Below are 27838 nucleotides of genomic sequence, written 5' to 3' on the forward strand. Positions count from 1 at the left end.
TCACCCTTTGGGGGAAACAGTCGAATCAGCCATTTATTGTCAGCAGGCTTACAAAACTCACTGGGTCAGTGATTTCTCTTCTTGGTGAATTCCCCAGTCTGTGCCTGAATGCAGGGCTACCAAGGGTCACTGCCCCTTGCGTACAGATCAAATCCAGGCTCACACATGTACACCTGAACATGAGTGTGCCATACCTTTATATTACGCCTACTTTTTCAGCAGCGCGCACTCTCTGCGAACAAAACTTCCTGCAGTTTTTTCCTCGGACTGCTTGTAAGCAAACTTCACAACAGAAACAGGGCACGTCCAAAAATAGAAACAAGAAACAGCACAGGATGAAAAGGAAACAAAAAAAATGGCATTAAGAAGAAGAAGAGTGTGCTGCAGTAACGAAAAAACAATGTAAAAAGAAAAAAAGGCGAGTCTTGAGAGTAACAGCCCTGGTTGTGGTCACGTCTTCTTCCCTAGTGCTTTGCTGATGCTTTCTGCCTTGGCTTTCCGCTCTGCTTCTTTTGCTGCAAGAGAAAAAACAAAAACCGCACTATCAGCTTCCCATTCTTTGAGAGCAAGGTGCAATGCTCAGGGTCTAACACCACCCATCAAATCCTCCAAATCAAAACTTTTCAATGCACTAAAACAATTAACTGGTATAACACCACTTCTGCTTTACTATAAGCGCCAAGCAGTGGTGCTATGTTGTTGCTGTCAGTGCCTATTTATCGTTAATAAAAATAAAAATGGAAGGAACAGATGTTGCTAGCCATGGCATCTGGCATCTGAGCTGCAGCTAGCAAGAATAAAAGGACAGAAGAAGACAGGGAAAGGGAAAGAAAGATGGGAGCGATAGTAAGAAAGGATAAAAGTAGTGGGCGATATACACTACAGCCAAACTGCGATTTGCAACAATTTTTGGAGCACCCAAAAAAGCATCTTGGAGCACTTTGGAGCAGCCCTATGGGCATTTTGAAGCAGTTCGGAGCAGCTGTGCTCCATTTCTAGACACGTCCTGCCCATCATGCAGTAAATTTTGGAACACAATTATACTGCTAAGGAATCTTGACTGCCTGAACTGTCCTAGCGTGGGGCAGCTTGTAAAGGTAATCTTCAAAGTGCTTAGCTAGATTTTACCTGGATGCTGTTGATACTCGCTATTGAGAGGCTTGCCTGATACTGCGTAGCTTTTGTTATTTCCTCACATTAGAAAAAAAAAACAGAAACGAAAATAAAACCAAAGAGAGGGTGGTACAGAAGCGGACCAGATGGTGCAGCTTTGTGCAGGAGTGCTAACTTGAATTTTTGGAGGGAGCTCTAAAATGTCGGTCATACTATATGACAGATAGCCTATGGTAGGGTAGCGAAAGAGTTGCCGTATTTATTTGAATCCAGGCTGACAGTTTCTTTAAAAACGTGAGATATGAAACCCTTAGGTCAGCTTCGGTTAAAGGATTTTGTTGTATTCATAAAAATGCATGGACAGCCCATAAAAACAAAAAACAAAACAAAAGTAGCACACAGGTGTTGACCCCATGAAACACCAACAGAGGAGAGCACTGTAGCTGATGGCGGTTAAGGGGGGGGGGGACACTGGTCTTCGATCTGTTTTCCTTATTTTTAGTCCAATCCTAATGAAACTGCACCACCTTGCTCAGTTTATTTATACTGATTTCAGCAATGAAATGACCTTCCTCGTAAATTAGTCTGTTCCCAAGAGAGTTAATTTTAATTAATCATTCATTAGTATCTCTGTGCAAAAAAAAAGTGCTGAACAAAAAATCATTTTTAACCCATGACTACATAGTATGATGAGTAACGAGTGCAATAATCGAAACCATTTTTACATTTTACCTCATTAGTAATATTACAGCAGCTGGAATATCAATGTTCAAGGCGTGAATGTAATGCATCGATAAACTTTGAGAAGTTATAAGTTTTTGAACTGTGATTGAACAAATCTGCTTCGATTACTGCACACACTGTGCCTTCAGCTTCCCTTGGCAAACAATATGACATCTTTATCTGTACCAGTTGTTGAGATATCGGCATATTAAGACAGCCAGATGTCAAAAATTTTCATTGCTTAAAATTGTCTGCTCCTGCATACATTCAGCTCACACGATGATCTGAATTCAATATTGTGGTCAAAATGCTGACTTCTTGAAGGAAACAATTGGTACAGTTGGGAAATAATACCTGCAGATCCCACAAATGTCACTTTTTGAAAACAGATTTTTTGGTCATTCTTTGGTCTCAAAGACCAGTGTCCCCCATAAATACGGCAAGAGGGGACTGTAGCCTGCAACGGGGTGCTATACTCTGCCGTGCAGGTGAGAAGGCATTCCAGCTCTGTGGCTGCTCCGTTGCCAAGAAAAGCTGTGGTGGAATACAGACCTCGCACAAAAGTAATCAGCTGATGGCCCCTGAGAGCCGCTGTGGTTTGCAAAAAAATGTTCAGCATCATATGGCACTCCACTGCATTGACCAGTGGCTGTGGGTATGCCAGCAACAAAGAAAATGAACGGCCTACAATGCTCGTCACCTCTTCAATCAGCATGACAGGAAATGCGCCTCGCACGGGCATGGGGCCCGTGTCTGATGGAGTGCAGTGGAATGGGCAAAGCTGCGGTCAGTATGCACTGTTTTGCAGCGCTTGCTTTCATTGTACACAATTTTTGTCTATGAGAGCCTAAAAACGGCATATTTTAAGCCCCACAGGACATGAAAAAAAAAAGTGGACAACATGCCACCTCTCAAGCAGCAGTTCTGCCTTCAAATTATTACGATGCCATGTAGGCTCACTGTGGGCCGGGCAGTGCAGCAAAGCCAACGTGCAAGGACTAAGCAGGCTATGGCACACCAAATACGTGTGTAAGGGTTGGTAAGAACCATGCTGGCAGCACTTAATTATCCCGGTTTCCTAATTAATGAGGTTTTACTGTACGTATGCATCTTTCTCCGCATCTTGAAGCTGCAAAGACCATTCCCCGTAGTGTATCTTCCCCGTTCATCAGACGGATGGTATCACAAATTCTCAGTCACAGGAGATGATGTTGGGTAATGTGCTTCCATATTGCAAAATTGTAAACTGCGGGGTGTAATGTCCCAAAGCTGTGCACAGGCTGTGGGAGACGCCGTAGTAGAGGGCAGGCAATGCATCTTCTGCTGCAGGGCAAGGATTAAGGGGGAAGCGTGGTCTTGAAAAGAAAATTTTATTAATCTAGTCATAGTTACGAAATTATCAGGGCACACGCATTTGTGTGCGCTGATTCTAGTTATGTCACTTAATTTTGTGTAAAACAATTCCTTGAGCACTTGTGCAAATTTTTATGCAAGTATTTTGCAAAGAGTATTGATGAAAATTTGCTGCGGGAAACTCGCTGAAATGCATGCCATTGGGTTCTCTTGACACCAAGGAATGCAATAAGGGTGAAATTGTCATCCTGCCTATCATAGAACTAGGGGTGTGCGAATATTCGATAATTTCGAATATTCGATCGAATAGCACGGTATTCGATATTCACTTCGAACCGAATTCTCGGTATTCGAAATTTCGAAGTATTCGTCTCGCGCGAATAGTGTTTCTGGGATGCTTGCCCGCTTGCTTTATGTGGTTTCAGTTCCGAGTATTGCCACATAGATGGCTTTTTTTTTATTGCGCTTTCAACACTCGGGGGTCAGTCAATACACGAATCACAACCAGGTCGGGGTGCGAACCCAGCTACAAACGAAATAAAGGTGAGGGCGACGCGCTCTTGCGGAAGATCCTGCGTTCTGGCCGTCTCCGAGCCTCCGCACTAAGGCTGCCATAAGCCGCGTCGCTGCCAGCGTGTCGAGGCAGACGCAAAGAAGGAAGAGCACAGCCATCAGTCGTCTAAGCTTCAAAACAAGAAACCTCAGTTTACTGTTGTTTCGACTGAGCGAAGGATGTAAAGGAAAGTGCATGGGCCTGCCGACTGGCTCGAGCCGAGCCACCACCGCTGCCACGTGCAGATAGAGGAGAATTCAAAGATAAGAGGAAAGAAAGAAAAACGAAAAACCCAACCCAACAACTGCGTCCGCGACGCTGGCTGGAAGATCAGATAAGCACCCAAGCCGCGCCCCCCCCCCCCCCCCGTTAGAGTTGCGGAAAAGATTACCAGATAGGACAGATGCGAAGATAAACACGCAGCCCTACTGCGCTATCGCTTCACCCAGTCAGGTGACGAATCATGCCTACGGAACCAACGTTTTTAGATCCCTTTCAGTTTGCAAGCTCCCCCGCGCCGCGCCCGAGAAAGCGGCCCCCGTCCGCTTCCACTCACCACGCGGCGCTGCTGTCGCTGTCGGCCCGGAGGCGCCGGAGCGCTCGCGCTTGGCAGTTGCTGTGACAGCCTGTTCTCATCCGCGATAACATTGGGAGCGAACACGTCGAACTCAAATTTGCTGTACTTTTGGAGCTGTCACGTTGAAACTTCAGCCTCATGGTTAAAGAAATGTTTCACCTGGCTTGTAAGGGTGAGCTAAAGAGCAGGCTGATGCCAGTTCGCAAAAAAACCAATCGTTTGCATTGCGCTTTATCGCATCACGTTTGCGACGTTTAGCGCTGATGATATGCGTATGTTGGAGTAGAGCTATCAATATTTCTTCGGGAGAATGCACGAATCATTAATGAAAGGATAAAACTAGCGATGTTCCGCTTCTAGATCAGTCACGAAATTCCGCGCTATATTATCAACGAAGCACCGCACATGCGAGCAGCATTTTGCACGTTCTTTAGAATTCCAATTTCAGAGAACACAAGTATAAATGCAGACACGCTTAGCTGGATGCAGGGAGGGAATAACTATAGAAGAGCTTTTTATTTGCAATGACAGCACAGACAGGAGCAGCATACTGCACTTTCATTTTTAGAATGTTAATTTCATTGAATACAGACAAGCATTAAATGCAGACACACTAAGTCGGAAGCACGGAGGGAATGGCTACTTGAAGGCAAGCTTTTTTATTTGCAATGACAATATTTCTCTGTTCTCTAGCCGACGGTTCACGTCTCTCGCCTAGAAGTGGATGCGTGCCACTATGACAAAATGCAGCACTTGGCATGTAAAAGTGGCCATATGCTCTGCACATCCAAGCCGAACAAGGTTTTGCAATTCAAGCTCGTCTAGCAGCTCCCAAAAAACGTCCCTTTCAAAAACGGGACCTTCCTTCAAAGAAATCGGGATTGCATTGTTTACAATGTTGGTAAACTCTAGCATCTTTTTGGTAGATGCTTTAAGCACCCTTGCTTGAAGCTTTTGTATACTGTAAGATAAGCGTCACTGCCAACAACTGGCACAGGACAGCTGATATCTTCCATGCTGATATCTGCTGGCTGCTCCAAATCAGGCGGCGGCGACCATGGCGTAGACGCGAAGGGCCACGCTGGTCGGGCAAACAGCGTGGCGAGCGCCACCGCACGGAAGGAAACGGAAAGGCGACAATCCGCGCATCGCAGCTTTCAAACTGAAAGGGATCTAAAAACGTTGTACGGAACATGAGCGACCGTTCTCGGCAGCTTTCAAGCAAGCCATCATATTACCGGCGGAGGCGCGAAAAATTCAGCGGCAGCGCGGGGACTCGATGTCGCCGAAGTGTATACTTACGTCAATGGGAACGGCGCCTTTAGCGTGTGATAACGCTAAGCTTATTGGGCACCCGTGGAGGATTACTGCCGTTAATGCTCGGCATCTACGACTGGCGTCTTTTCTTGCTATTCTGACTGCTTGCGCGTTGATGGGAACGGAACGCCGCCGTAATCAGGGCACTGAGCCATCTTCGGTGGTGTGCCGAACTCCGTCGCCGCAACTCGGGCACTCGATACATTGGAGGCTGAGAGCATTCTTGATGGAAGCGCGATGCTGAGTGCTGCACGGAGGTACTACCGGGGACAATTGTGCCAGGAGGCGCGAGCGGTGCGAATGACGTTTCGCTTGCGGCGCTAGAGTTTTGTACAGCCGTTTCCATTCTTGCTCGAGGGAATATGCTAGTCTGAGAATGTAAAAATTGTTCTTCCAGTAAAAATTGACAGTAAAAATTGTTCTTCAGTCTAGGTGTTAAAATTTTGAAGTGTGGTTTTAAATAAAGCCTCAGTGCAGTGTGTAATGGCATCGTGTGTTGGGAAAATAAATGATTTTGGAAATGCCTACTGTCACTCGGCCTCTTTTTAGTGCCAGAAGTACTATTCCAACTATTCGCTTCGAAATTATTCGAAGAAAATTGCTATTCACTTCGAATAAAAAAAACACTAATTCGCACACCCCTACATAGAACTTAACCTATAGGGTTTTGAGGCAGTCACTTCAGGAATGAGAAGAAAAGTGTGTATTCCTGTTTCTGAAAAAGGCACCTTCAGTACCCTATAACTCAAGTTCTATGACAGCCAGGATGACAATTTTACCCTTATTGCATTCCTTGGTGTCAAGAGAACCCAATGGCACACATTTCAGCGAGTTTCCTGCAGCAAATTTTCTTCAGAGCTCTTTGCAAAATACTTGCATAAAGAGTGTATAAATGCTCAAGGAATTGTTTTACACGAAATTAAATGGCATATCTAGAATCAGTGCACAAAAATACATGTGCTCTGAAAATTTCTTAAGTATGACTAGATTGTCAAAATTTTTTTTTCAAGACCAGTATCCCCCCCTTAATGTATCCAGATAGAGCCAGAGAATCATTTTCACCTAGAGAAATAGGCGCGTACAGTAGGACCAATAGGTCCACACATGTCCTCAGCATCTGTTCCAAGGGGGCTTTAAAAGACAACTTTCTTATTTTTTGGTGGATTCCGGTGAAACTGTTTGCACATGTTAGAACTACGTACAAACTTAGTGCACAAAATTTCAGCATTATACCTGGAGAACTTTTATCTACCGAACTTTTTTCCCTCCTACATTTTGTGAAATGCCTGCAGGCAAGAAGACAAAATGTGGTAGAAGACTGGTTCAACATTCACTACATGCTACACGTGACGGCGTTTTTTTTTTTTCTTTCGTCTGGACACAATTTTTCATCATAAATGTCTAGTGCTTTGTCCCATGCAATTATTTTGGCAGCCTGCGTTTAGTGCGTGCAGAATGGTGATGGCATACCAGCAAATCGGGAATCTGGACTCCATCGACGTTTTCCCACCAATGTGTTCGGCAGCTTCTGCTGTGTTTCATCATGCCGAATTATGTTGCGGTCGTTGGTGCAGTTCCATTGCCAGTGCAGCACGAGTAAAGGGGGGAAGAGGGTCTTAGAAATAAGTTTTTGCTCATGAAGCCACAACCATGAAATCTATCTTCGGGGAACATGCATTTTTGTGTGCTGATTCCACATACGGATTTTAATTTCATGTACAGCAAGTCCTTGTGCACTTATGCAATATGTTGTGTAACGTTTGCTGAGAAGATGGAAGAAGTTATGCTGCAGAGAACTTGTTAGACTGCGTGCCATGGGTTTCTCTTAACATCAGGCTATGCAATAAGGGTGAAAATTATCCTGCCTGCTATACAAGGTGAGTTATAAGAATTTGAAATAATCAGTTTCTTCCCATCTTTGAAGTGGCAAATTCAAAAACCCTGTAACTCAACTTCTGCGATAGGGAGGGTAATAATTTTGCCCTTACTCCATAGTTTGATGCCAAGACAAGCCAATTTCCTGCAGTAAAATTTATTGAAAGCTCTCGACAAAAAGTTAAAAAACATATTATATAAGTGCACAAGGACTTGCTTTACATATGCTGAAAAGTCAATCTATGAGTGCAAAATGTCCAGCAAAGGCCGCCACGGTCCGCAAGCGGGGAGGTTTCCCGACCTTGAAGATGAGCAGGCTGACTTCACGGGGCAGCTTCGTGTGGACCACATGCCCGTCACCCCCGAGGTGCTTTCAAGAAATGCGGAATTTCTAATGCCATGGACAGCACTCAAGACGAGATGTTGTGGTCGGAGAGTGGGAAGGAGCTGTCCGAGTGTGACAGTGAATGAAGTTGAAGTGAATAAACAGCCTGTTCTCACCTCAAAATATAAAAATGGTTACAAATTATTTTCATCCGCGGAAATCACATGTACGTTACAAGCAGGGCTTGTAGTTTTTTTTTTTTCATCACCGAAATCGGACGAGTGTTAGAATCGGGGCTTGAATTTTTTTTTTTTTGGTGCCGTAAATTGGGTGCGCGTTGGAATCGGGGGCGTGTTGGGATTGGGTAAATATGGTACGTATTTGGAATCGGCATGCAAAAAATACCTGTTCCCTTTAGATTTCATAGTTGTGACTTCATTAGTGAAAATTTATTTCTAAGACCCTCTTCCACCCTTAAAGACTAACTGGCCATGATTGGTTAATGACTAACTAGTCATGACTGAGTATTTGCCATGACTAAACATTCATGACAAATTAGTTGATGATGCTGGTTAATGACCAGTCAGTCATGACTTGTGACTAGTGATGACCTGTTATGACTTTCACTTCAGATGTAACGGACAGACTGACAGAGTTGTGGCCGCGTCCCTGCACTGCCTCTGGGCCTTGACAGCGTACATCACTACAGTGCACCGATGCAGTGCAGAGCAGTGCCCCACCTCTGAGCTCCTCCTCCTTCTTGCGTGCCTGCTCCTCGCGCTGCTTGCGGATGAGTGCGAGGCGGGCCAGGTCCGCCCGGGCCTCCTCTGTCTTGCCCGCCGCGTGCATCTTCTGGTAGTGCTGCCGGGCACGCTGCTTCTCCAGCTCCTCCCTGTGTGCACAGACAGCGCTCCTCTTATTGCAGTGCCATCATGCCTTTTGAACTGCCACCATCACTTACGCCACACACAAGGCCCCTCACTTTCTGTGGAAGCAGAATTAAAAATCCGCGAAGTTCCGCAGGAAGCACCAGACACACAAAAGAACCCTCCAAGTTTATATATGTTGGTCAAGTGTTCTAGGGGAATCCCCCAAGGTGGAGTAGATTTGCAATAACGGAGTGATTCCTCACAGACGTCCACCCAAGCGCAGCCATAGCTTTCCTTTGTAGCCGTACGGCTGCGCTCGGGTGGATGCCAGTGAGTGATTATACTCCCTTATTACAAACCTACAACACCTTGGGGGGATTCCCCTAAAACATTTGGCCAACACAGTTCCCACTTCGAGTTATTGATCAAATCGCTCTCGCCCTACCATAAGCTTGCCGTCCCGGTTAGCCCAGTTGGTAGAGCGACTGCTCCGGTGAAGCGGTGATCCTGGGTTCAAACCCGGGACCAGGACGAATTTTTCTTTAACTGCAAAGTTTCTGAGAAAGCTGTATAGCTTTCCTCTGTAGCCGCATGGCTGCGCTCGGGTGGATGTCAATGAGTAATTACTCCCTTATTACAAATTTATGTATGGATCACATGCCTTGCATGCTGCGAAGGTCTGTCTTCTCAAATTGAATGCAGCTGTATTGAGTTGGGACTGATGATTGAAAAATTTTTCCCCGTTATCTCCACTCAGAGTATGGTGCTTGTCTGACACTAGGGGTGGTATTCTGCCGGTGTCACCTTTTGCGACATGTCGCATAAGGACGGGGCCTAAAAAAGTGCGTACAGTTGCTCGAAGAAACGCAAAACGCCGCCGGCGCTTTCGTCGGCGATGCTTTCATTCACTCCGAGAAGCGACAATTTACCACTGCTGATTCACTAGCAGCAGTAGTTTCGTATCTTTGATAGCAAGAATATTTGCCATCACATGACGTCTAATGTTCAAATAATACTTGCAAATTTAATATAAACTCGCTTTACTTCATTTAAGTCTATAAAACACCGCGAAAAGGCTCCAAATGTATTTTTGTTTCGTTCCGAACGGTGGTGCTAGGTGTCGGCTGCGTTTCGGGCAGTTGCAGACGGTAGCAGTGTAGCTGGAGGTACCATTAGGCTTGCGCGCTCCAGAATTGAGAGCGCATCTCAAAAACTAGGCTGAATTGCAGCTTAAACTTTATCGTCGAAGCAAGGTAAGTCATAGCGAAAAGCAACAACACCAGTAGTTGCCGGTAAACATGCCGACTGGAATCGCAAGGACTGCTGAATTGGCTGAAGCGGGCGGCTCTCGCTTGGAAGGACGCCGCCATGTTTTCACGCTAAGGGCGCAAAAGCCGCAACTGCTGATTGCCTTCGTACGCTAACGCTATTCGCATGGCGAGTGGCAGTCCGGCTCAGCAGACGGTAGCCACAGTGCTGCTCTTCGACAGCCGGTAATGCCGCCGACAAGATTCGTCGGCCAAGGCAAACTGGTCGCGATGTCCGCGGACACGCCACTCTTCTTCGCAACCCAAAAACCAGGCAATGAGAGTGGGATCCATGGCTTCTAGTATCAATTTCGTAGCCCGTTGCCCGTGCGAATCGCTTCAGCGCATTCCGTTGTTCGACTAAGCGTAGTAAATTGGGGCGACGTCACGATGACGTAGCACGAAGGCGGATCCGTGTCGTCACGCCGCCGTCACCGCGGCTGGAGCCAATCAGCGAAGAGCGAATGCGACATGTCGCAAAAGGCGACACCAGGAGAATACCACCCTAGGTCTCCATAACAACTGAATAGTCCCCCCGACTCAACAGAATTGATCCTAACTGCCAAATATTTGAGCTAGGTGCGTTGCTGGGCGAGTTGGTTGAGGTACATCTTGTGAAAAAACAGTGGTTCTGTATAAAAGGTGCAGATCGGCTGCCTTCCGAAATAAAAGTAGTTAGTAGACAGCGCAGTTGTGTGTCCTTCTCGTTCTGGTCCTTTGTCTGTAAGCGCTGTTTTTTCTCAAAATATCCGAGAACAGTGCAAGAGACTGATGGGGTCACTTCCCCCATTCCAGCCAAGAAAGGCAAGACCACAAAGACAACCACCTTGTCTGTCCTGCTTGGAAAGAAACTGTGCAGGGTCTCTCTCACTAGGTTTCAGCGTTCACGCAGTTTTCATGTGCGCTCAGCAGCTAGGGCTGGCAATTCTCAACTAAGTCCAGGCATATTTGCAAACGCCAATCTTGCTCCCACTAGAAACCACACCTGCAGCACATCGTCCTCCAGCTATGGTTGGCCTGAACAGTTTGCAATTTTGTTATAATCGTTAAAATCATAAACAGGGTGTCTACCAAGTTGACGTTTTCAAATTCCCTGAGTTTTCCAGGTTTTCCCTGAGTGCATTTGTTAAATTCCCTGAGTGACACATTACTTTGTTTTATGCAAAAACAGCCTGACACAAAGCCGCCTGATGGTATCACTCTCCAGTAAGCATGTTAAAAAATAAAAAAAAAACGATTTAGTCTTATTTGAATAGTAAGGAGTAGCTTTTACCGTATTTACTCGCATAATAGGCGCACTTTTTTTTCCAGAAAATTCGGCTCAAAGTTCGGGGTGCGCCTATTACGCGGGGTAAAATTTCCGGAAATTTTTCGACTCTCAAAATTGAACACACCGCGTAAACGCACTCGTGTAAGGGCCGCACCCCGTTTTCCCGAAGAAAATATTTAAAAAAAAGATCCGTGTAAGCGCCGCACCGAAACTTTCTACGACCCACGCGGGAATAGCCTTCGGAATGTACGCGCCGAGGCCTCTCCGATCGGCTCCGGCCGCGCGCACCGGGCGCTTGATCGTGGAGGCCACACACGCGCACAGGAGCTTCCAGACGCCACCCACGGAGGGCGCCCGAGGTAGAGCTGATCTAGAAGCTGATCATCATCATCAACGTTTTCCTCCGCCGCGAGCTTTCGCTATCCATATCGCCATCAGCATCTCTAGCTCGCCTTTTTTTGTTTTTTTGTTGCTGTCAAGTGCCGGGATCTGCGGTAGCGCGATAGTTCATCGTGGTTTATGGCTTTGCCGCGGAGCGTTGCTGTTTTAGCTCGACGGCCAAGCACCTTAACAGCTACACGGCTGGGAGTTTGCTCTCGAACACGGCTAGCGTACGGCAGGTCGGAAAATACGACGTGGCCGAGAAGTGCGGCAGTTGCGACTTCGGCGTCCCTAAATTTTCGTACGTGACTCCAAGCGCCGAGGTTTTCGCGGGCCTAAGTCGGGAACGTTTCCGGCTGGAGATGAAGCTTTCCAAACAGACGTTTAAAGTGAGCATCCCTGAAAACTGTGTGCGGCTGTTCTACGCGATGTCGTTGTACGTGCTGTGGGTCCGCAGCAGGACTAGTAGTCAGTTCAGCAAAAACTTTGTTAAAATAAAGATTGGGGAGCGGGGGGTGGCGAGGTGTCGGCTTGCAATCGTGTAAATACAGTATTGATCACAGTGCCAAGTTCGGGGTGCGCCTTTTATGCGCGGAAATAGAAAAAAATCTGATTTTTCGCGCCCAAACTAGGGGTGCGCCTATTATGCGAGTAAATACGGTATTTCATTGTAAAAAAAAGCATAAGGGAAACAGTAGCAAAGTGCAAAACAAATCGAATATCTTCGAAAAAATGCTGAAACAAACTGCGAATCGAATTAAACATTTTCAAATATGAAATAAAAGGAAGATGCATGCGGAAAGAAATACTTTCAAATGTGAGATATTTTTATCTACTGATAGTAACCGCAATGGTGCGATTCTCTCTCAGCAAGTCTATTCAGATGAACTGCAGATTACAAAATTCTAAGTTTGTAGAAGTTAAACAGTGACAAACCTCAATGTAACACTGAAAAGTCAACCTCAAGTTCGTGCACAACGCTTCAGTGTTGTTTCACTGTCTTAGAGAGTTTATTTTAGTTTGGATGAGGGACACTTGCATCTCGGCATCAGCCAACACTTTCTGTTTTTTCAGCTCAGTCTCTTTCACAGAAGCGGCGGCACGCTTCCTTTCCCGTTCCTTCCTCAGTGCATCAGCCCTTTCTGCTCTCGTCCTCTCCAGCTCCTCTTTCCACCGTGCGTTCGCCCCACGGACCATTTGGAGCATCATCTTGGTCAGCTGAACGTTGGCACCTCCTTCAGCCGACATTACGGCGTCATACACGATTCGCTTGGCGACCAAAGATTGCTCCTTCTGATTTTCAACAAGGCATTCCTTGTTAATAGAAAATCCCCGCTCGACAGACGCATTTCCGTGCGATAGAGACAGAATCATTTTAACAAACGTGAAGAGTTCTTTGTTCGAACCACAGATGCCTGCCCAAAGGGCATCCAGCCGATGCGTGCTCCTATTGAAATTTTTCAATGTGGCTTGCGTCGAGGCTAGGGAGCATACATGCTTGTAGGACCGCATCGCCCGGTCAGCTTCTGTTCCTGTCATCCATTGGTGCTCCGTTACAACTTCAAGTGCATCACTTAGACGCCGTTCCCCGAGATCGGGAATCAGCGCGCACGCGGGATCCAGAGACGACGATCCCCTCGTCAGCTTGTACTTCAACGGCGACCTCTCCACGATCTTTTTGGCACAGTTCTTCACGAAAGTGGCGCAGTCCCTTCTGAACCCCAAGATAGCCGAATCTGAAAGTTTCAGGGCCTTTCGGAGCGCATTCTTCGTAGCAAACCCAAGGTCAACCTTGGGCGTCGCAAGCACGTTCGCAGTCAGGTCCATGTCCACCTTGATCAACTTCAAAGGACTGTCCGCTGCCATTATTACTTCTTTCTTCACTATTCTACTCATTAGTGATCGTAGAAGGTTCTCCAATGCTGCGCCAAGAAATGGAAGCATGGGCGAATCGGTCTGGAACTCAGCCAGGAACGGCTGCAGTTCCTCCGCGATGCCAAGCATAAAGGTTAGCTTTGCAGACAGCAGAGGATCGCGAATAGCTGCTTCGACCACGCAGTAACTGGAGCTGGTCGGTCGGTTATCCCCGTTTCGGCACGACTCGACGTACACTTTTAGGTACGGTAGAATCTCAAGGGCTCTTGAAATTACACGAACATTTTCAAGCCACCGCACAGCACAAAACTTCATAGGGTAAATGTTGCTCCCGGTTATGCGTGCGTATTCAGCGCGTCGGGCAGGTACACATTTGAATAAGTTGTACAAAGCCCGAAGAAATTCCACGAGTTGCCAACCTGTTGCCGCGTGTCCGGTTTTGAAAGCGCCGTTCACAACATGAAGGCCACAGCTACCAACTTCGAGAATACGACGGCCGTCGCTGGATTCACACAGTTCTTGTTTGATCTCACGCAGAACTTTTGCATTTACATTTGGCCCATCCATTGAGATCTGAAGAATTTTTGATCGGGAGAGTCCATCTGTGGAAGTTTTAAAAGCGGACACCAATTCTTCCGCCCGCGTGCGCCCCAGAAAGCTTGACGTCAAGTAGCGCGTTTTGACGCTCTGCTCTGCATCCGACCAAAAGCGAACCAGCACGTCCATTTGCTCTCTTTGTGCAACTTTGTTTAACGTAGTAAAATGGCAGTTTGGGCGAGTTGGTTAAGCATCTTGTAATAAAAACAGCGCAAGGACACAGGACGAGAACGGAGAGTAGACACACACGGCGCTGAACCAAGCTTTTCAACAGTCTTCATACCGGTTTCCAAACAAAACTTCGGTCCTAGGCGTAGGGTCTTCTCTTGGCGAGGATCCACGGTGATGTCCCCAAGCACCAAAAGTTTGCCTTCAGCTTGCTGCCGCTTGGCTGCTCTTGGAAACGAAGAGCGCACAGTGTTCCACAGGAATTCCGTGAGCTGTTCTGTAGTCTTGCACCACTCGCGGAAGAGGCGTTGATTCCGGCGTACATCCTCGCAGCAGCACCTTGTCCGAAGCATGTCCTTGAAAAACCTCGCCTGCCTCCAATATTCGCTCTGGATAATCTTGCACATTCTCCTGGTATGGCCCACAGATGGTCTCAACATTCCACACATGGCTTGCAGATCCGTAGGGCAGGTTCCATGACGGAGATGGTAGGAGGCTGAGCGGGCACGGCAAATGCACACGGCGATGAGCGGAGACAAAACAGCTGGTTGTGACAAATCCAGATGTCGACATGTAAAAGAGGCCCAGGAACTAGAAATGAACTGTAGTAAAATGGCAGATTGGGCGAGTTGCGCTGTTTTTATTACAAGATGCTTAACCAACTCGCCCAAACTGCCATTTTACTACAGTTCATTTCTAGTTCCTGGGCCTCTTTTACATGTCGACATCTGGATTTGTCACAACCAGCTGTTTTGTCTCCGCTCATCGCCGTGTGCATTTGCCGTGCCCGCTCAGCCTCCTACCATCTCCGTCATGGAACCTGCCCTACGGATCTGCAAGCCATGTGTGGAATGTTGAGACCATCTGTGGGCCATACCAGGAGAATGTGCAAGATTATCCAGAGCGAATATTGGAGGCAGGCGAGGTTTTTCAAGGACATGCTTCGGACAAGGTGCTGCTGCGAGGATGTACGCCGGAATCAACGCCTCTTCCGCGAGTGGTGCAAGACTACAGAACAGCTCACGGAATTCCTGTGGAACACTGTGCGCTCTTCGTTTCCAAGAGCAGCCAAGCGGCAGCAAGCTGAAGGCAAACTTTTGGTGCTTGGGGACATCACCGTGGATCCTCGCCAAGAGAAGACCCTACGCCTAGGACCGAAGTTTTGTTTGGAAACCGGTATGAAGACTGTTGAAAAGCTTGGTTCAGCGCCGTGTGTGTCTACTCTCCGTTCTCGTCCTGTGTCCTTGCGCTGTTTTTATTACAAGAGTTTGTTTAACGATTCGTCAAACGCCACGACTACGTGGGAGGCTTGGCTTACTTCCGACATGAGGTTCTCCTTGAAGAAAGGTGCGAGGCCATAGACAATAGTATATCCTACCTTGTCTTTGCCAAGCTGCATTTTCTTGGCTGTAGCTGATGATGGGAACATCAAAGGGAACAGAGAAGCTGATGCCGCGGCAGAACGGAGTGATGAGTGCGTCATAACAGCGTTGAGGCACCACATCACTTCAGCATTTACGACTTCTAAGTCACGCTGAAAGATATCCTTTGCTGTACGGTCGGGCTGGACGTTCGTCGCCGTAGTTGAAGCACTTGAAGGATGCGCAGAAACAGACGGCACTGGCTCGGCACTGGTCACAACGGTGGCCGGCGGTGTCAAAAATGAGGCTACAGAGGGTGTCCCGGCGCCTGTAATGGCCAGTCGGTGCTTCTTACTTTCAGCGTGACTTGTCACCGCTCGTCTTCCCATGTTGCTGAGCGAAAACTGCTTTCTGCATAGCGCGCAGTACGCTGCGTTTGGGTTACTTTCGACGGGCCTAATCCAGGCTGCAAACTCGCAATGTTTCGCATTTGTCCAGTCCTGGACGAAAGTGCACTTGAAGGCCGTCATGCTTGACACGTCGCACACAGCTTGCCTGCGGCACCACAGCAGTCATTAAAACTAAGTCGGTTCAAAACGGCGCAGCTAAGTACGGACAGACTTCGTTGCTTCGCCAGCGTCGCCAGATCGCGATAAGGCGGGAAACTATTCCCCCTCTCCCAAAGCTGCGCTGCCTGCATCGCGTGTGTGCACCCCCTGTGGCAGAAATGGACGCTTCCATCAGGGAGACGCGCAGGGAGGAAGAGTTCACTCAGAAACACCGGAAAACAAGGGGAGGCCGCTGGCCGTCGAAAAGCGCACGTGCGAACCGTAAGAAGCGTGCGCTCTGTCGTCGGCCACAGCGCCGGAGAAGCACCGGAAAGTACGCTTCAAAATTCGGAGTGCCGCTGGCGCCGCGAAGCTTTTTGGCGCCTTGCTGGGATGCTCCACTTGACGGCAAAACGTTGGAGGCCGGCGCTCGCTGAGGAGAGTACGCGTAACGCCGCAGTGGACAATCTGTGCAATGCCAGTCCGCATCGTTTACACGAGGCAGCATTATCGCGCCTTTAATTCTTTTTATGTAGAAATGCAGCTATTTTTCCCTGATATAAGCACAAATCCCCTGAGTTTTCCCTGAGTTTTTCCAGATTATCCAAATTCCCTGATAATTCCCGGTTTTCACGGTTTTCCCGGTTGGTAGACACCCTGCATAAAACACATCGTACCGTTATAATCATAATAATAATCTCTTTTGAAATTTTTCCAATGTCTCTAATTTCCCCTTATGTTATATTTGCATATATAAGGTAAATTAGTCATTTTCCCACAGGAACATACAACACAGGCACTGACTTAAAACTGAAGTTTATTCGAAAGGTGCACACACATTATGTGTTTACAGCTTTTTTGATATTTTATAAAATTTTATAGCTTTTAAGATTTTATTGCTTTTATCCGGCCCTCAACACAGCCCCTGGCGTTGACTCAGCTGACAGCTTGCCTCGAGACTATTTAATGCGTGTGCACACTTCGAATAAACTTCAGCTCTAAGTCAGCGCCTGTGTGGTACGTTCCTCTGTCTTGTGTTTGGCTGTTCCCTTTTCAAATTCAAATTGAGTTTATTTCCGTTCCAAACAACGGAGGAGGCTCGAACAAAAAGTGAAGCAAGTCGACTTGATTACGTTCGAGCCCCCTTTTCATGGCATTTGGTGAGGACAAAATTCTAGATTAACAACAGATGCATTTGCAGATTGCAGAACAGAACAAAAAAATGTTAATAATGCACACAAAATCTGACAAAATAATTCACACAATGCCAATCTGCAATTCTAAGTGCAATGTGCACAGAAATAAGTATGTATGAAAATAATATGGGTGGAACAAAGCAAAAGGATTAATTACCTATACAGAGCAAGCTTGACAAAACGATTCACACAGTGAAATTATACAATTTTAGCAATGTTTAACCAACTAGCCCGCAACAGCCCCCTCTTTCTCTTTTCAACCCCAGAGTAAAAACTTCCAAGTGCTACTTCCTGTCCAACCGATACCGAACGGCACCTTTCGCAGCTTGGGGGGAAGAATGAATGAGCGTCCTGCTGACTCTGGGGTGGGCGAAGACGTACCGTTCACGCCGTGAGAGCTGGGGTGCCTCCTCGAGGTCCTTCTCCTGCAGCTCGGCCACCTTCTTGGGCTTGCGTTCCACCCGGTTCGGGTTCTGCACCTCAATCAGGTGCTCCACCCCCTTGGCCTTGGCCTGCAGAGGGAATGGCCACCTCCCTCCCTCGATAAGAGAACGAGCACAGGCAACGAACGAAGCACGCAGGCAAAGCATTGGGGTCAGTGCGGACGGCTCCGTCCAATGTTTGAGCTTGGTAAAAAATCGACTGAATTGCTCTTTGTGACTATGAATGATTACAACGTGCGCACTTTCACACTGCCGCTGCCATGCACGAGCATCGCGGCAGAGCTCACAAAAGGCAGTTCAGGAGAGCAAGCATCCAGGCTATTTGGTGATGCATTTTCTGAAGAAGTTAGCGCAAAAACGGACAAGGGACAGAACACATAAGACATTCACGAGCGCTCGTGAATGTCTTATGTGTCCTTTCTTTTTGTCCCTTGTCCCTTTTTGCGCTAACTCCTTCAGAAAATGCATCACAAATGGCGGCCCAGTCTCACAGCAGGCTTTTCCGAGGGCGTACCCAAAATCCTACCGTGCCGCGACTGCGACACCCCTGCCCCCATAAGCCTTCAAATTTATCGACAAGGGCTGCCTGTGCTGTGTCATGACTCTGCAAGCTGCCGTTCATTCTAAAAAGACGGCCACAGTTTGAATGAATGCGCTCGCTAACAGTTCATGGAAATGTCGGCAGGAAAAAAAAAAGATGTGAGCTGCTCCATGCTACACTTGGGTACAGCTTAAGATCAGTTCGTGACAACAATCCATGGTGCAATAGGTCCTCTACTAGACAATCCCAGCAGTAAACGAAATCAACATTTTAATGTGCGACTTTATTACAGAGGTCACAGGCACCACGACCCTTGCACTAAAAAGTCTGTTTACGTTTAGGTAACAAGAAGCACCCCTGACAAGAGACCACTGTCCTAGCAAGCAGAGGAATAGTGTGCCATGGTATTGAGACTCACTGCACAGCCAAGGTGCAGCACAGTAGAATCTCCATGATACGATCATCTTTGATACAAATTTGCAAAATTCCCTGCCTGGACTTCATTACACACAATGTACAGAATTAGGTGTTCCAAGCACTCTCCTGTGCTACTAAGGATGAAATTTACGAGCACACTTTGGCAACTAAAGTGTTAAGAGGCAAAAGCTGAGGACACTACGCCGTGACGCCTTCCGGTGGATGTGACGTCACACCGTTTCGGGGATCTTAAGTGTTAATTATGCTTAATTAGATATTTGTCCATCTAATTTGACACAAATTGGACGTTTTTCCGACCATTCTGTGACAATTTTCACTATGCCGTGGCGACTTCTGGCGGATGTCACATCACACCGTTCCCGTGGCCATATCAACGTTCACGCTATTTCAATGCAATTTCGACACTTTTGCTATAATTAATTAACTAATTACTCTACAGTCACCAAACAGCGCTTCTAGGTTAGTTTTTTTCCTCCTCTATCTGCAGCAACCACTGCTTTTCTTCTATCTTTTTCAGTTCCCGAGTTAAACGCGTGTGACACGCTTTGTTAACGGGCGACAGTATGAGCCATTAAAGGCTTTCACCTTAATACCCCTGAGCACATGCTTCCCGCACATCACCGACGCTGCAGTCGCCACTAGCGTGGTAATGCACCGCAAGCAATGATCAGCGGCACATGACCCGCCGGTCCAATCGTGAGCAGGAGGCAGGTAGCCCGCACATCGCCTATCACAGTCAAAGTGGTGATTGCCAGTCGTGCGGTACCATGTCACAGGAGGCACTGGCAGTGAGCAGTGGCCGCACAGCAGCAAATAAATTCTATCACCCATGAAAAAAATCGGCGTGAAACCACTTCCCATGCTTCTGCGAGTAGATTTGGTTCTTTTCGGATGATACAAATTTAGTACGATGCGAATTTTTTTTGCGACCCTGTGAGATTCGCATCATTGCGGTTCGACTCTACAGTTAGATCTAGATGTAACGAACCTCCAGTCAGCGAATTCTTTGATACAACAAGTTTCTCAATTCCCCAAGCCACCACCATTGAAATGCATGTATTTCAGATCTAGTCAATACCTTATGTGAACTCAAAAGGAACAGTGCTACGTGATAAAGTTACATCACTGTTGACACCTAATTTTATTTATGTGTTTTCTTCTTTCAAATGAAATGTTTGGCATTACAATGCATCGACCACCGCATGGTATTCGCCTCCGACTGCCAAACCAATTCACAATTAATTTTCTTCTCTAAAGTTGTTTTGGTTTTATCAACAAAACAATCGCTTTGATATGCAGCTGACCTTCAGGTCAGGTAAGGCATGAAAAAAAAATCTGCAATACATAAACTAATACGTAGCCAATTCATTAAACCAGCCTGCTTCAGGAGCTGGAATGATAACAAACGATGTACATGCATTTATATTGCCGTTTTTTTTCGTACCTCACATGACCTAAAGACCAGCTACACCTCACAGCCATTATTCGGTTGACAAAACGAAAACCAAAGCAGCGTCAAGAAGAACTTCAATTATAATGCATTCAGTGGTCGTAGGCGAACATCACGGACTAATACATGTATATTAATGCCTGACTGAAAAGAGGAAACATGCAAGCAAACTTTTAAGGCTTCCGATAAATGCACAGAGTCCACTAAGAGCCCATTAAATCAGAAGTCCGGCAGCGAATGGCTTTCGTGGGTTCAGAAGAGCCAAAGTTCGTGCCACACTGCAAAACTGACGAGTGAATGAGTGCCCCCGGGTTTTCCGAGTGCCCCCGGGTTCTCCGAATGCCCTGCACACCCGTTGCTGTGCCCAAAGAGGAGCACCCAAGTGGTGACGGCGGTCTTTCACCTGCTCCTCTTTCTCGTCGCCAGCCTCCTCGGCGGAGCTCTCCTCCTCGGAGCTGCTGTCGCTGCCGCTCTTCTCCGAGCCACTCTCCTCATCACCACCCTCACCACGCTGGGCCTGCACAGGGGAGGCACGCACGCATATTAGGCGGGCACTAATGTCTTCCCCACAGCATCAGGCAACTTGAAGCTGCAAAGGGAGGAGCCAGTGTGCAAAGCAAGGGTAGAAGAACACAGAGCCAAGCACACAGCTCCTGCACACATAAGACACAACCTTTCTCCCACACCTCCCAAATCCCTAACCACATCCTGCGTAGCTGCAGCCACCTTAGCGCCACAAACTTCCTAATCTCACCCATGCACCTGCTTCCCTTCTCTCAGAATCCCCTCATTCATGCTAAGAAACCAATGGTTACCTTGTCCCTGCATTTCTTCGTCCTGATTACAGCTATTTATTTTTTTAGTTATTCATTTGAAATACCCTCAAGGTATAATACATTATAGAGGAGAGGGGCAAAGGTGTTGCATTGCCACCCCCCCCCCAATGCAATACCTAGTAGCACATCATCGTCAGCAGCCTGACTACGCCCACTGCAGGGCAAAGGCCTCCCCCATGTCTCTCCAGTTAACCCTGTCCTTCGCCAGTTGCGGCCACCGTATCCCCGCCGAATTCTTAATCTCATCCGCCCACCTAACTTTCTGCCGTCCCCTGCTACGTTTGCCTTCTCCTGGAATCCACTCCGTTACCCTTAAGGACCAGCGGTTATCTTGCCTTCGCATTACATGCCCTGCCCAAGCCCACTTCTTCCCCTCGATTTCGACTAGGATGTCAGTAACCCGCGTTTGTTCCCTCACCCACTCCGCCCACTTCCGATCTGTTAACGTTACGCCTAGTAGCACAATACTATGCAAGCAAAAAAAGAAATACAACTTGTCCGTACATTGCCTTGCAATCAGAAGCAAAAATTGGGGAGCAGAAAGGATCACAAAACTGGCCACAGCCATCAACGAAACTATTCCACAAGCACTGACAATGTGTATGACAGAACTACCCAGCAAACAGAACTTTCCCTCCAACTGGCCTGTTATGAGCCTGGTGTGCTTGGCACTGCAGGATTAGCAAACACATGACCTACTTTGCAGATTAGACTCTAGTTGAGATGCTGTAAGCTACAGGTGGGGTTAGCCTCGAGGTTTCTGCCGGCAATTACTCCACCGTAGCGACACCTACAATCACTAATACACATAATCCGTCACCTAACTCACAAGCACAAATAACAGTCACTCCTGTTGTCACCATGTGGGGACTAGGTCCGTGTCCAGTAAGGACTTTAAAAGAAGATGTGAGGCCTCCTTTCTATACTTTGTTTATATCTCAAGATACCCCTAAAGGCCCTCTTCGCGAGGGTATTACACAGGAGGTGGTAAAAATTCAAACATGAATATATAAAAGGAACATGTAACATGAGTAACAGAGGGAAAAAAACAAGAATAGAGCAATAGCTGGTAGTCAGCAAGTATCCAAATGTGGTGGAACAACAAATCGCAAAATAAACAAAATGAAAAAAAAAAACAAAGAAAAACAGATAAAACAATGTAATAAAGACAACAAGAAAACAAAACTCAAACACATTACAGTGAGCAGAACAGAACTTGAAGAGAACTACACATTGCTTTGATTTTTTAAAAGTTCATGAAATGATGTCGCATTCATCTCAGTTGCGATTGTGGAAGGCAGCCGGTTCCAATCAATAATGGTTTTGGGCATGAATGATTTGGCAAAGCTTGAAGTGTGGCATGTGATGCGTTCGATCTTGAAAGGATGGCCACGGCGTGGAAACACTGCCGAGGGTAAGTGAAAAATCGCTGTGAAGCAACGGATGATGGTTCCCAAGTTGGAAAACAATGAAAACAACAATTGGTTCCCAAGCGGGAAAACAATGTCCTGAAGGGAGTTGTGAGGGAGTCCTGCTTTCTTGAGAGAACTGAATAACACGCACTTTTCCACGTTCTCATATTGTCTATTGTACACAATCCTTCATTTAGGGGCTAATTTGCTTCGCCTACAATACATCAATGGCGTTGGGGGCTCTTCTCCTTTAGTGTCCTCCTTTAGAGAGACGTAAACCAGTACCAGATAAGTGCACTGTTCTACTGTCGATCTCAATTCTGTGTGCATTCATTTTCAGAAGTGAATTGCCACATCTCCAAATCAATGCCAAAGCCTAGCACCCACACAGGCGAGCAGTACCTGTAAACAGACAGAGAAACAAACAAACTATACTTCGTCTCACAAGTTGTTTGCAGGGTAGAGCTCGGCACAGGACAACACAGTGAGCTATGGAAAGAAAAATGTTAGGTGTAACGTTAAGAGATCGGAAGCGGGCCGAGTGGGTGAGGGAACAAACGCGGGTTAATGACATCCTAGTCGAAATCAAGAGGAAGAAGTGGGCTTGGGCAGGGCATGCAATGTGAAGGCAAGATAACCGCTGGTCCTTTTAAGGGTAACGGAGTGGATTCCAGGAGAAGGCAAGCGTAGCAGGGGGCGGCAGAAAAGTTGGTGGGCGGATGAGATTAACAAGTTTGCGGGGATGCGGTGGCCGCAACTGGCGAAGGACAGGGTTGATTGGAGAGACATGGGAGAGGCCCTGCAGTGGGTGCAGTCAGGCTGATGACGATGATGATGTGAAGAGATGGGCAGTGCTGTACTGACCCTCCACTGGCGGTTCCTCTCCTCCTTCTCCTTCTCCCTCTCGAGCTCCTCGAGGTTGGTGAAGTGGCGTCGCTGGCCCTTGTGGCCTCCGCCCCCACGACTGCCGCCTCGGCCTGAAACAGTGACATCCATTTGAGTTTATTAACATTTTAGTTCTCAGCACAAAAAACTAAGGGCCGGGAACAAAAGGTACAAAACCGGTACCTGGCTGGGTCCCCTGACCCCGTAACAAAGTTGGTAGCGATGCACCCCGAAAATAAACTAAGGAAGAAACACATGCAAAGCACTTAGAACTAAAACAATTCAACACGATGTTTGAACTTGTGCACAACAATCGTGCAAGTATTTAAACAAAATAAAATCTGCTTCAGCAAAACCCTGTGCAGAATCCACCAGAAAAATGCAGAATCCATTAGAAGAGACACTTATAATCAATAATGCAAAACAAATAAGTATGACGAACATAAATCAAATATAGTCCATTCCACTCAAAAGCCGTCGTTACAGAAAAGTCACTGGAAAAAAAGAAAGTACACATTATGGAATTCACAATAACTGTGAGCCAAACTACAACTACACAATGAAAATTTCGTGCAAAAACCTTTTCAGTGTATTAATAGAAGGATAATTGATAGCTTCAGCTAACACCACATTCTCGTTTAAAGCGTCAGGAATAAGGTATTTCATACTTTGTAATCCACAGCTTCCGCCATAGCACAGAACCCCCCCCCCCCCCCCCCCCCCCCCCCCGTGTCAACGAACACCCGCATACTCCCAAGCGAGCAGCCCGGGATAAACCTGAATGCGGCAGAGGTACACACAATGCATAGCAGTTCAAAATGCAAGGCACAAGAGGCCCTACTCTGCCAACATCCCACTTCTATGCAATCAAGCATATTTGAATATGATATAGAGTTAAAGCTCTCATTCTTCAGAAATTCCGGAGTGAGTGTTGAGCGAAAAATCCCTGGAGAAGCAATTCAGGTTGGCCACATAAGCCATGTGACCTCTTGACGTCATCACAACCTGCTCACTGGATTATGTTAAACTGACCGCCGTGGCAGGTGGCGGTTAACCCTTTCAGGCGCTTTGTACACAATTGTGTACGCAGCAAACTCACAGCCTTTTTTGAGAGACTAGGTGCACCTAGCAGAGATTTAGTTGTTCCAGTCGAATTGAGCCCCCTTCTTGTCGCAAATAAGTTGCTTTTTGTACGATGTCACGAACGCAGCAAGTAATATTTCGCATAAGAGTGAGCTAGGTAGCACTTTGTCCTCCATTTTTGTGAGGACAGATTTTGTCGAAAGTGAAAACATTGATTGTTTTTCCTTAGTTTCCAGTGTAATGTGCATCTTTGAAACACAGAATGATTCCACGATTTTTAGGGTGCTTACCTGACACATGAGAACATTTCGATGGTACTATTTCTAACAAATCTGGCACTGTGTATGGAATTCTGCACATCGTTGTAAAAACTGACCTGCTGGTCTTGCACACTCGAAAACTAAGCAACTCCCTTTCTTGGGGCCTGAGTATACTACATAGGTGAAAAAATAATTGATTTCAGTCAAAACAAGAAATGGCGCCTGAAAGGGTTAAGGGTATGACGTGATAGTGCGAATGCCCATATATGCAGAATTGTTCATTATCTGCTTTACATTCACAGACCGTGGCAAGTCCTCATACCCCGCCTAGCGCAGTGGTGCAGCGGTTAAGTGGTGCTCCAGTGCTCCGGCAGGTAGCTCTTTTTCAGGCACTGCCGCCAATCGGGCTTGTGAACCCAGGTTGCTCTCGCCGAGCAACCTACCACAACCACTCATTCAACTGCCACCTGTCATGTGGGCAGGTTGCGATGATGTGATAAGGTTCGCACCATGTCACGCGTAACTGACCACCGTGCAGGTGGCCGTTAATTAATAACCGGTTCTGAGAGGTTGCTCGGCAAGAGAAAACTGGGCCCATAGATCTTGATATCCGAGGTCAGCACGTGTTACAGCAACACGGAAACATGTATCGGCAGCCGCCACTACCGCTGGCACACACTCTTCTAATGCACTTGAGAAAGGAAAACAGTAGTGCCGAAAAAACATACACAGCTGAAGACCGACGTAGGACAAGCACGCACTTTATCTGACTTTAATCTCTGCAAAGCGAGCAAATATACAGAAACCTAGGCATGCGCACAAAGAAACCTCATGTGCAATCAACAGAACCGTTCAAGATATATGAAATCTCAGCACTTCACAAAGTGTTTCCCGTGTTTTTTACTGCATCCATTCCTCTTTCCATCGTTCGCTATGCGTGCGCAGATCTGTGCAAGCTTTCGTGGAGCTAAAAAGACGACAGGAACGCCATGTCTATCTGCCACCTTTTTACGTTGTGGGCAACCCTGTGCACATACGGACATACACCTTCTAATGGTGACGCATTGAAAGAAAACTCCGTCGAGAAGGTAAAGCCAGCAGAAAGCTTGCCTTTGTAGCAGTCATCTGGCATGCAGGAATTCATTTCATCACCTAAGCAGGGGCTAATGAGAAGCTCAAGGCCTGCACGGATTCAGCTCATCTTACTAAAGCACCACTACCCATTCACTGTTCGCTTACTAACACAGGGAGAAAAAAAAGCCTCCACTGGTTTGACTTGTGCTCCAAGTTCACAAAGAACGTGCATTCCAAGGTGGCCACTATGCATTTATCACATAGTGCCAGAGATAAACACATAGTGCCTAGTTCGAGCACTCTCTCCATCAAAAGAACTCCCCAGCAGATTACTAGCTGGATTTATCTATACCCGTTCAATACCCTCCTCTGCCAAAGCTGCCCAGTCACAAGCCATAAGGATTATGCTGAATAAACCTATCCCTACTCCTAAAACATTACATTATGAACGAGTTCTTTTTTTTTTGGCATGCAAATACAACATGACAATGTAACCCACAATACATGATTGCCTTGAGGCCCTCTTTCAACTGTTACAAATTCTCGTTTTTTTCCCACCTATGTAGAAAATTAAACTTGGACAGATCATTTCGCGCACTGTCTATTAAAGTGGTTTTGAACGAGTTGCGTAACCATGTTGTGCGTTTGTTCTTATGATGCTCTTGTGTACTCACTCCTGCTATGTCTGATCTCAGACTGACAGCTGTATTTGTAAAAAAAAAATAAAAATAAAATTCACAACAAGGGCGCACGTCGCCGCTTTGCGACAAACACCCGCCGTAGGGAATTCCCCTCATCTCTGGGTGATATAAAGCTGCGATGCAGCTCTGCTAGCCGAGGCTGCACAGAGCACGCCTTCAGACGCCAATGCCGCGCTTCGGCGGGCTGATGCAAGGCGACGAAAAACGCGTTGGGATTCTTGCAGGCCATATTGCCGGTGCACTTACGATTCCCCACAAACCAGGTATGGACAGAGTTTAGCCGCGTATGCCACAACCTTTAGTGTAACGCTGCCACCTGATTCGTGACCGAAAGCCGCACATCGGAACACCGAGCCGACCAGCACCGATTTTAACCCATTGAAACAAGAGCACAGGCCGAGTGTGCTCGGGAGCCGAGACGCTCTCCACGTCACCCCGCTAAAAAAATCACAGCGGCCAGGTTGTCTTTCGCAAAGAGGCAGAGGCGGCCAAAAACACTGGCGACACTTTAACAGCTACAACGCGAGCGGTTTGATGGTGCCTCTATTGTTGGCGCGCCAAGAGGCGCCGACATATGCCAGAGTGACCATGCTTTTTATCGAGCTCGGTACGCCTCGATCGGCGGCGTCCGGTAGACCAGACGGCGCACTCATGGTGGAAGTATGTTTTCCCTGCAACAGGCCAGTAAACTAATTTGCCGCTCAGGTTATGCCCGGATAAAAAGCCCGCAAAGAAGACGGCTAGCATCTACACGCTAGAGACGTAGCCCTAGGCGCTCAAACGCGCTGGGCTCACCTCGGCCTCTGGGGGGCATGCTGACAGTCACACGAGGCTCACGGCGCACCAGACGAGACGACGACGAGGATGCTGCGCAGTCGGTGAGATCGCGGGAAAGCAGGGAAAAGTCCAAAAACGAATGCGAAGAATGCTCTCTCTGGGATGATCGGATGGAGCTGATGGCGGCGGACGATTTCCCAGAAAGACGGTAGGAAAAATGCGAAGAGGGAAAAATCGCAACGCATTGTAGAGGGCGCTAAATGCCAAAAGTTTAGTGATCACTCTAAGAGTGAGCGTATTATGCAGTAAGTGCGGTGAAATTATTCAATAAATTGGATACTTTAATTTCGTAACGCAAGAAAAAAAATCTTATAATTTAAGCTTTCCTGAGACTGAGGTAAATTAGGTGCGATGCGCGGGTATCTGAAGTCTACAGTGACGCTCCTCCCACATTCGGCCTCCGCGCACAGAATCCCTCCATGAGGAAAAAGTAGTCCGCAGGCTAAATGTTTCTTGTTACCATGGTTTCC

The 27838-nt window shown here is 47.1% G+C and overlaps 3 protein-coding genes across 3 annotated transcripts; all 3 read right to left on the reverse strand.

Annotated features, from left to right (window-relative positions):
• Window positions 1–27518, reverse strand: LOC149345662 (uncharacterized). The gene is made up of 6 exons (XM_089586169.1): window positions 27327–27518; window positions 23393–23505; window positions 20684–20797; window positions 17790–17920; window positions 8577–8728; window positions 1–515 (listed from the first exon to the last, which is right to left on the reverse strand). Exons 1-6 carry the CDS (start codon window positions 27343–27345, stop codon window positions 451–453), a joined length of 594 nt encoding a protein of 197 aa, XP_089442295.1. The 5' UTR covers window positions 27346–27518; the 3' UTR covers window positions 1–450.
• On the reverse strand, window positions 11534–14269 carry LOC149345663 (uncharacterized). Its single transcript, XM_089586168.1, has one exon. The coding sequence runs from the start codon at window positions 14262–14264 to the stop codon at window positions 12657–12659; it is 1608 nt and encodes a 535-aa protein (XP_089442294.1). The 5' UTR covers window positions 14265–14269; the 3' UTR covers window positions 11534–12656.
• Window positions 15562–17779, reverse strand: LOC149345664 (uncharacterized). The gene has a single exon (XM_089585986.1). It carries the CDS (start codon window positions 16192–16194, stop codon window positions 15562–15564), a length of 633 nt encoding a protein of 210 aa, XP_089442112.1. The 5' UTR covers window positions 16195–17779.
• Window positions 27519–27838: the final 320 nt, after the last annotated feature.

This window comes from Amblyomma mixtum, chromosome 4 (genome assembly GCF_055824585.1).
Source record: "Amblyomma mixtum isolate Tamu chromosome 4, ASM5582458v1, whole genome shotgun sequence".
Classification (NCBI taxonomy): domain Eukaryota; kingdom Metazoa; phylum Arthropoda; class Arachnida; order Ixodida; family Ixodidae; genus Amblyomma; species Amblyomma mixtum.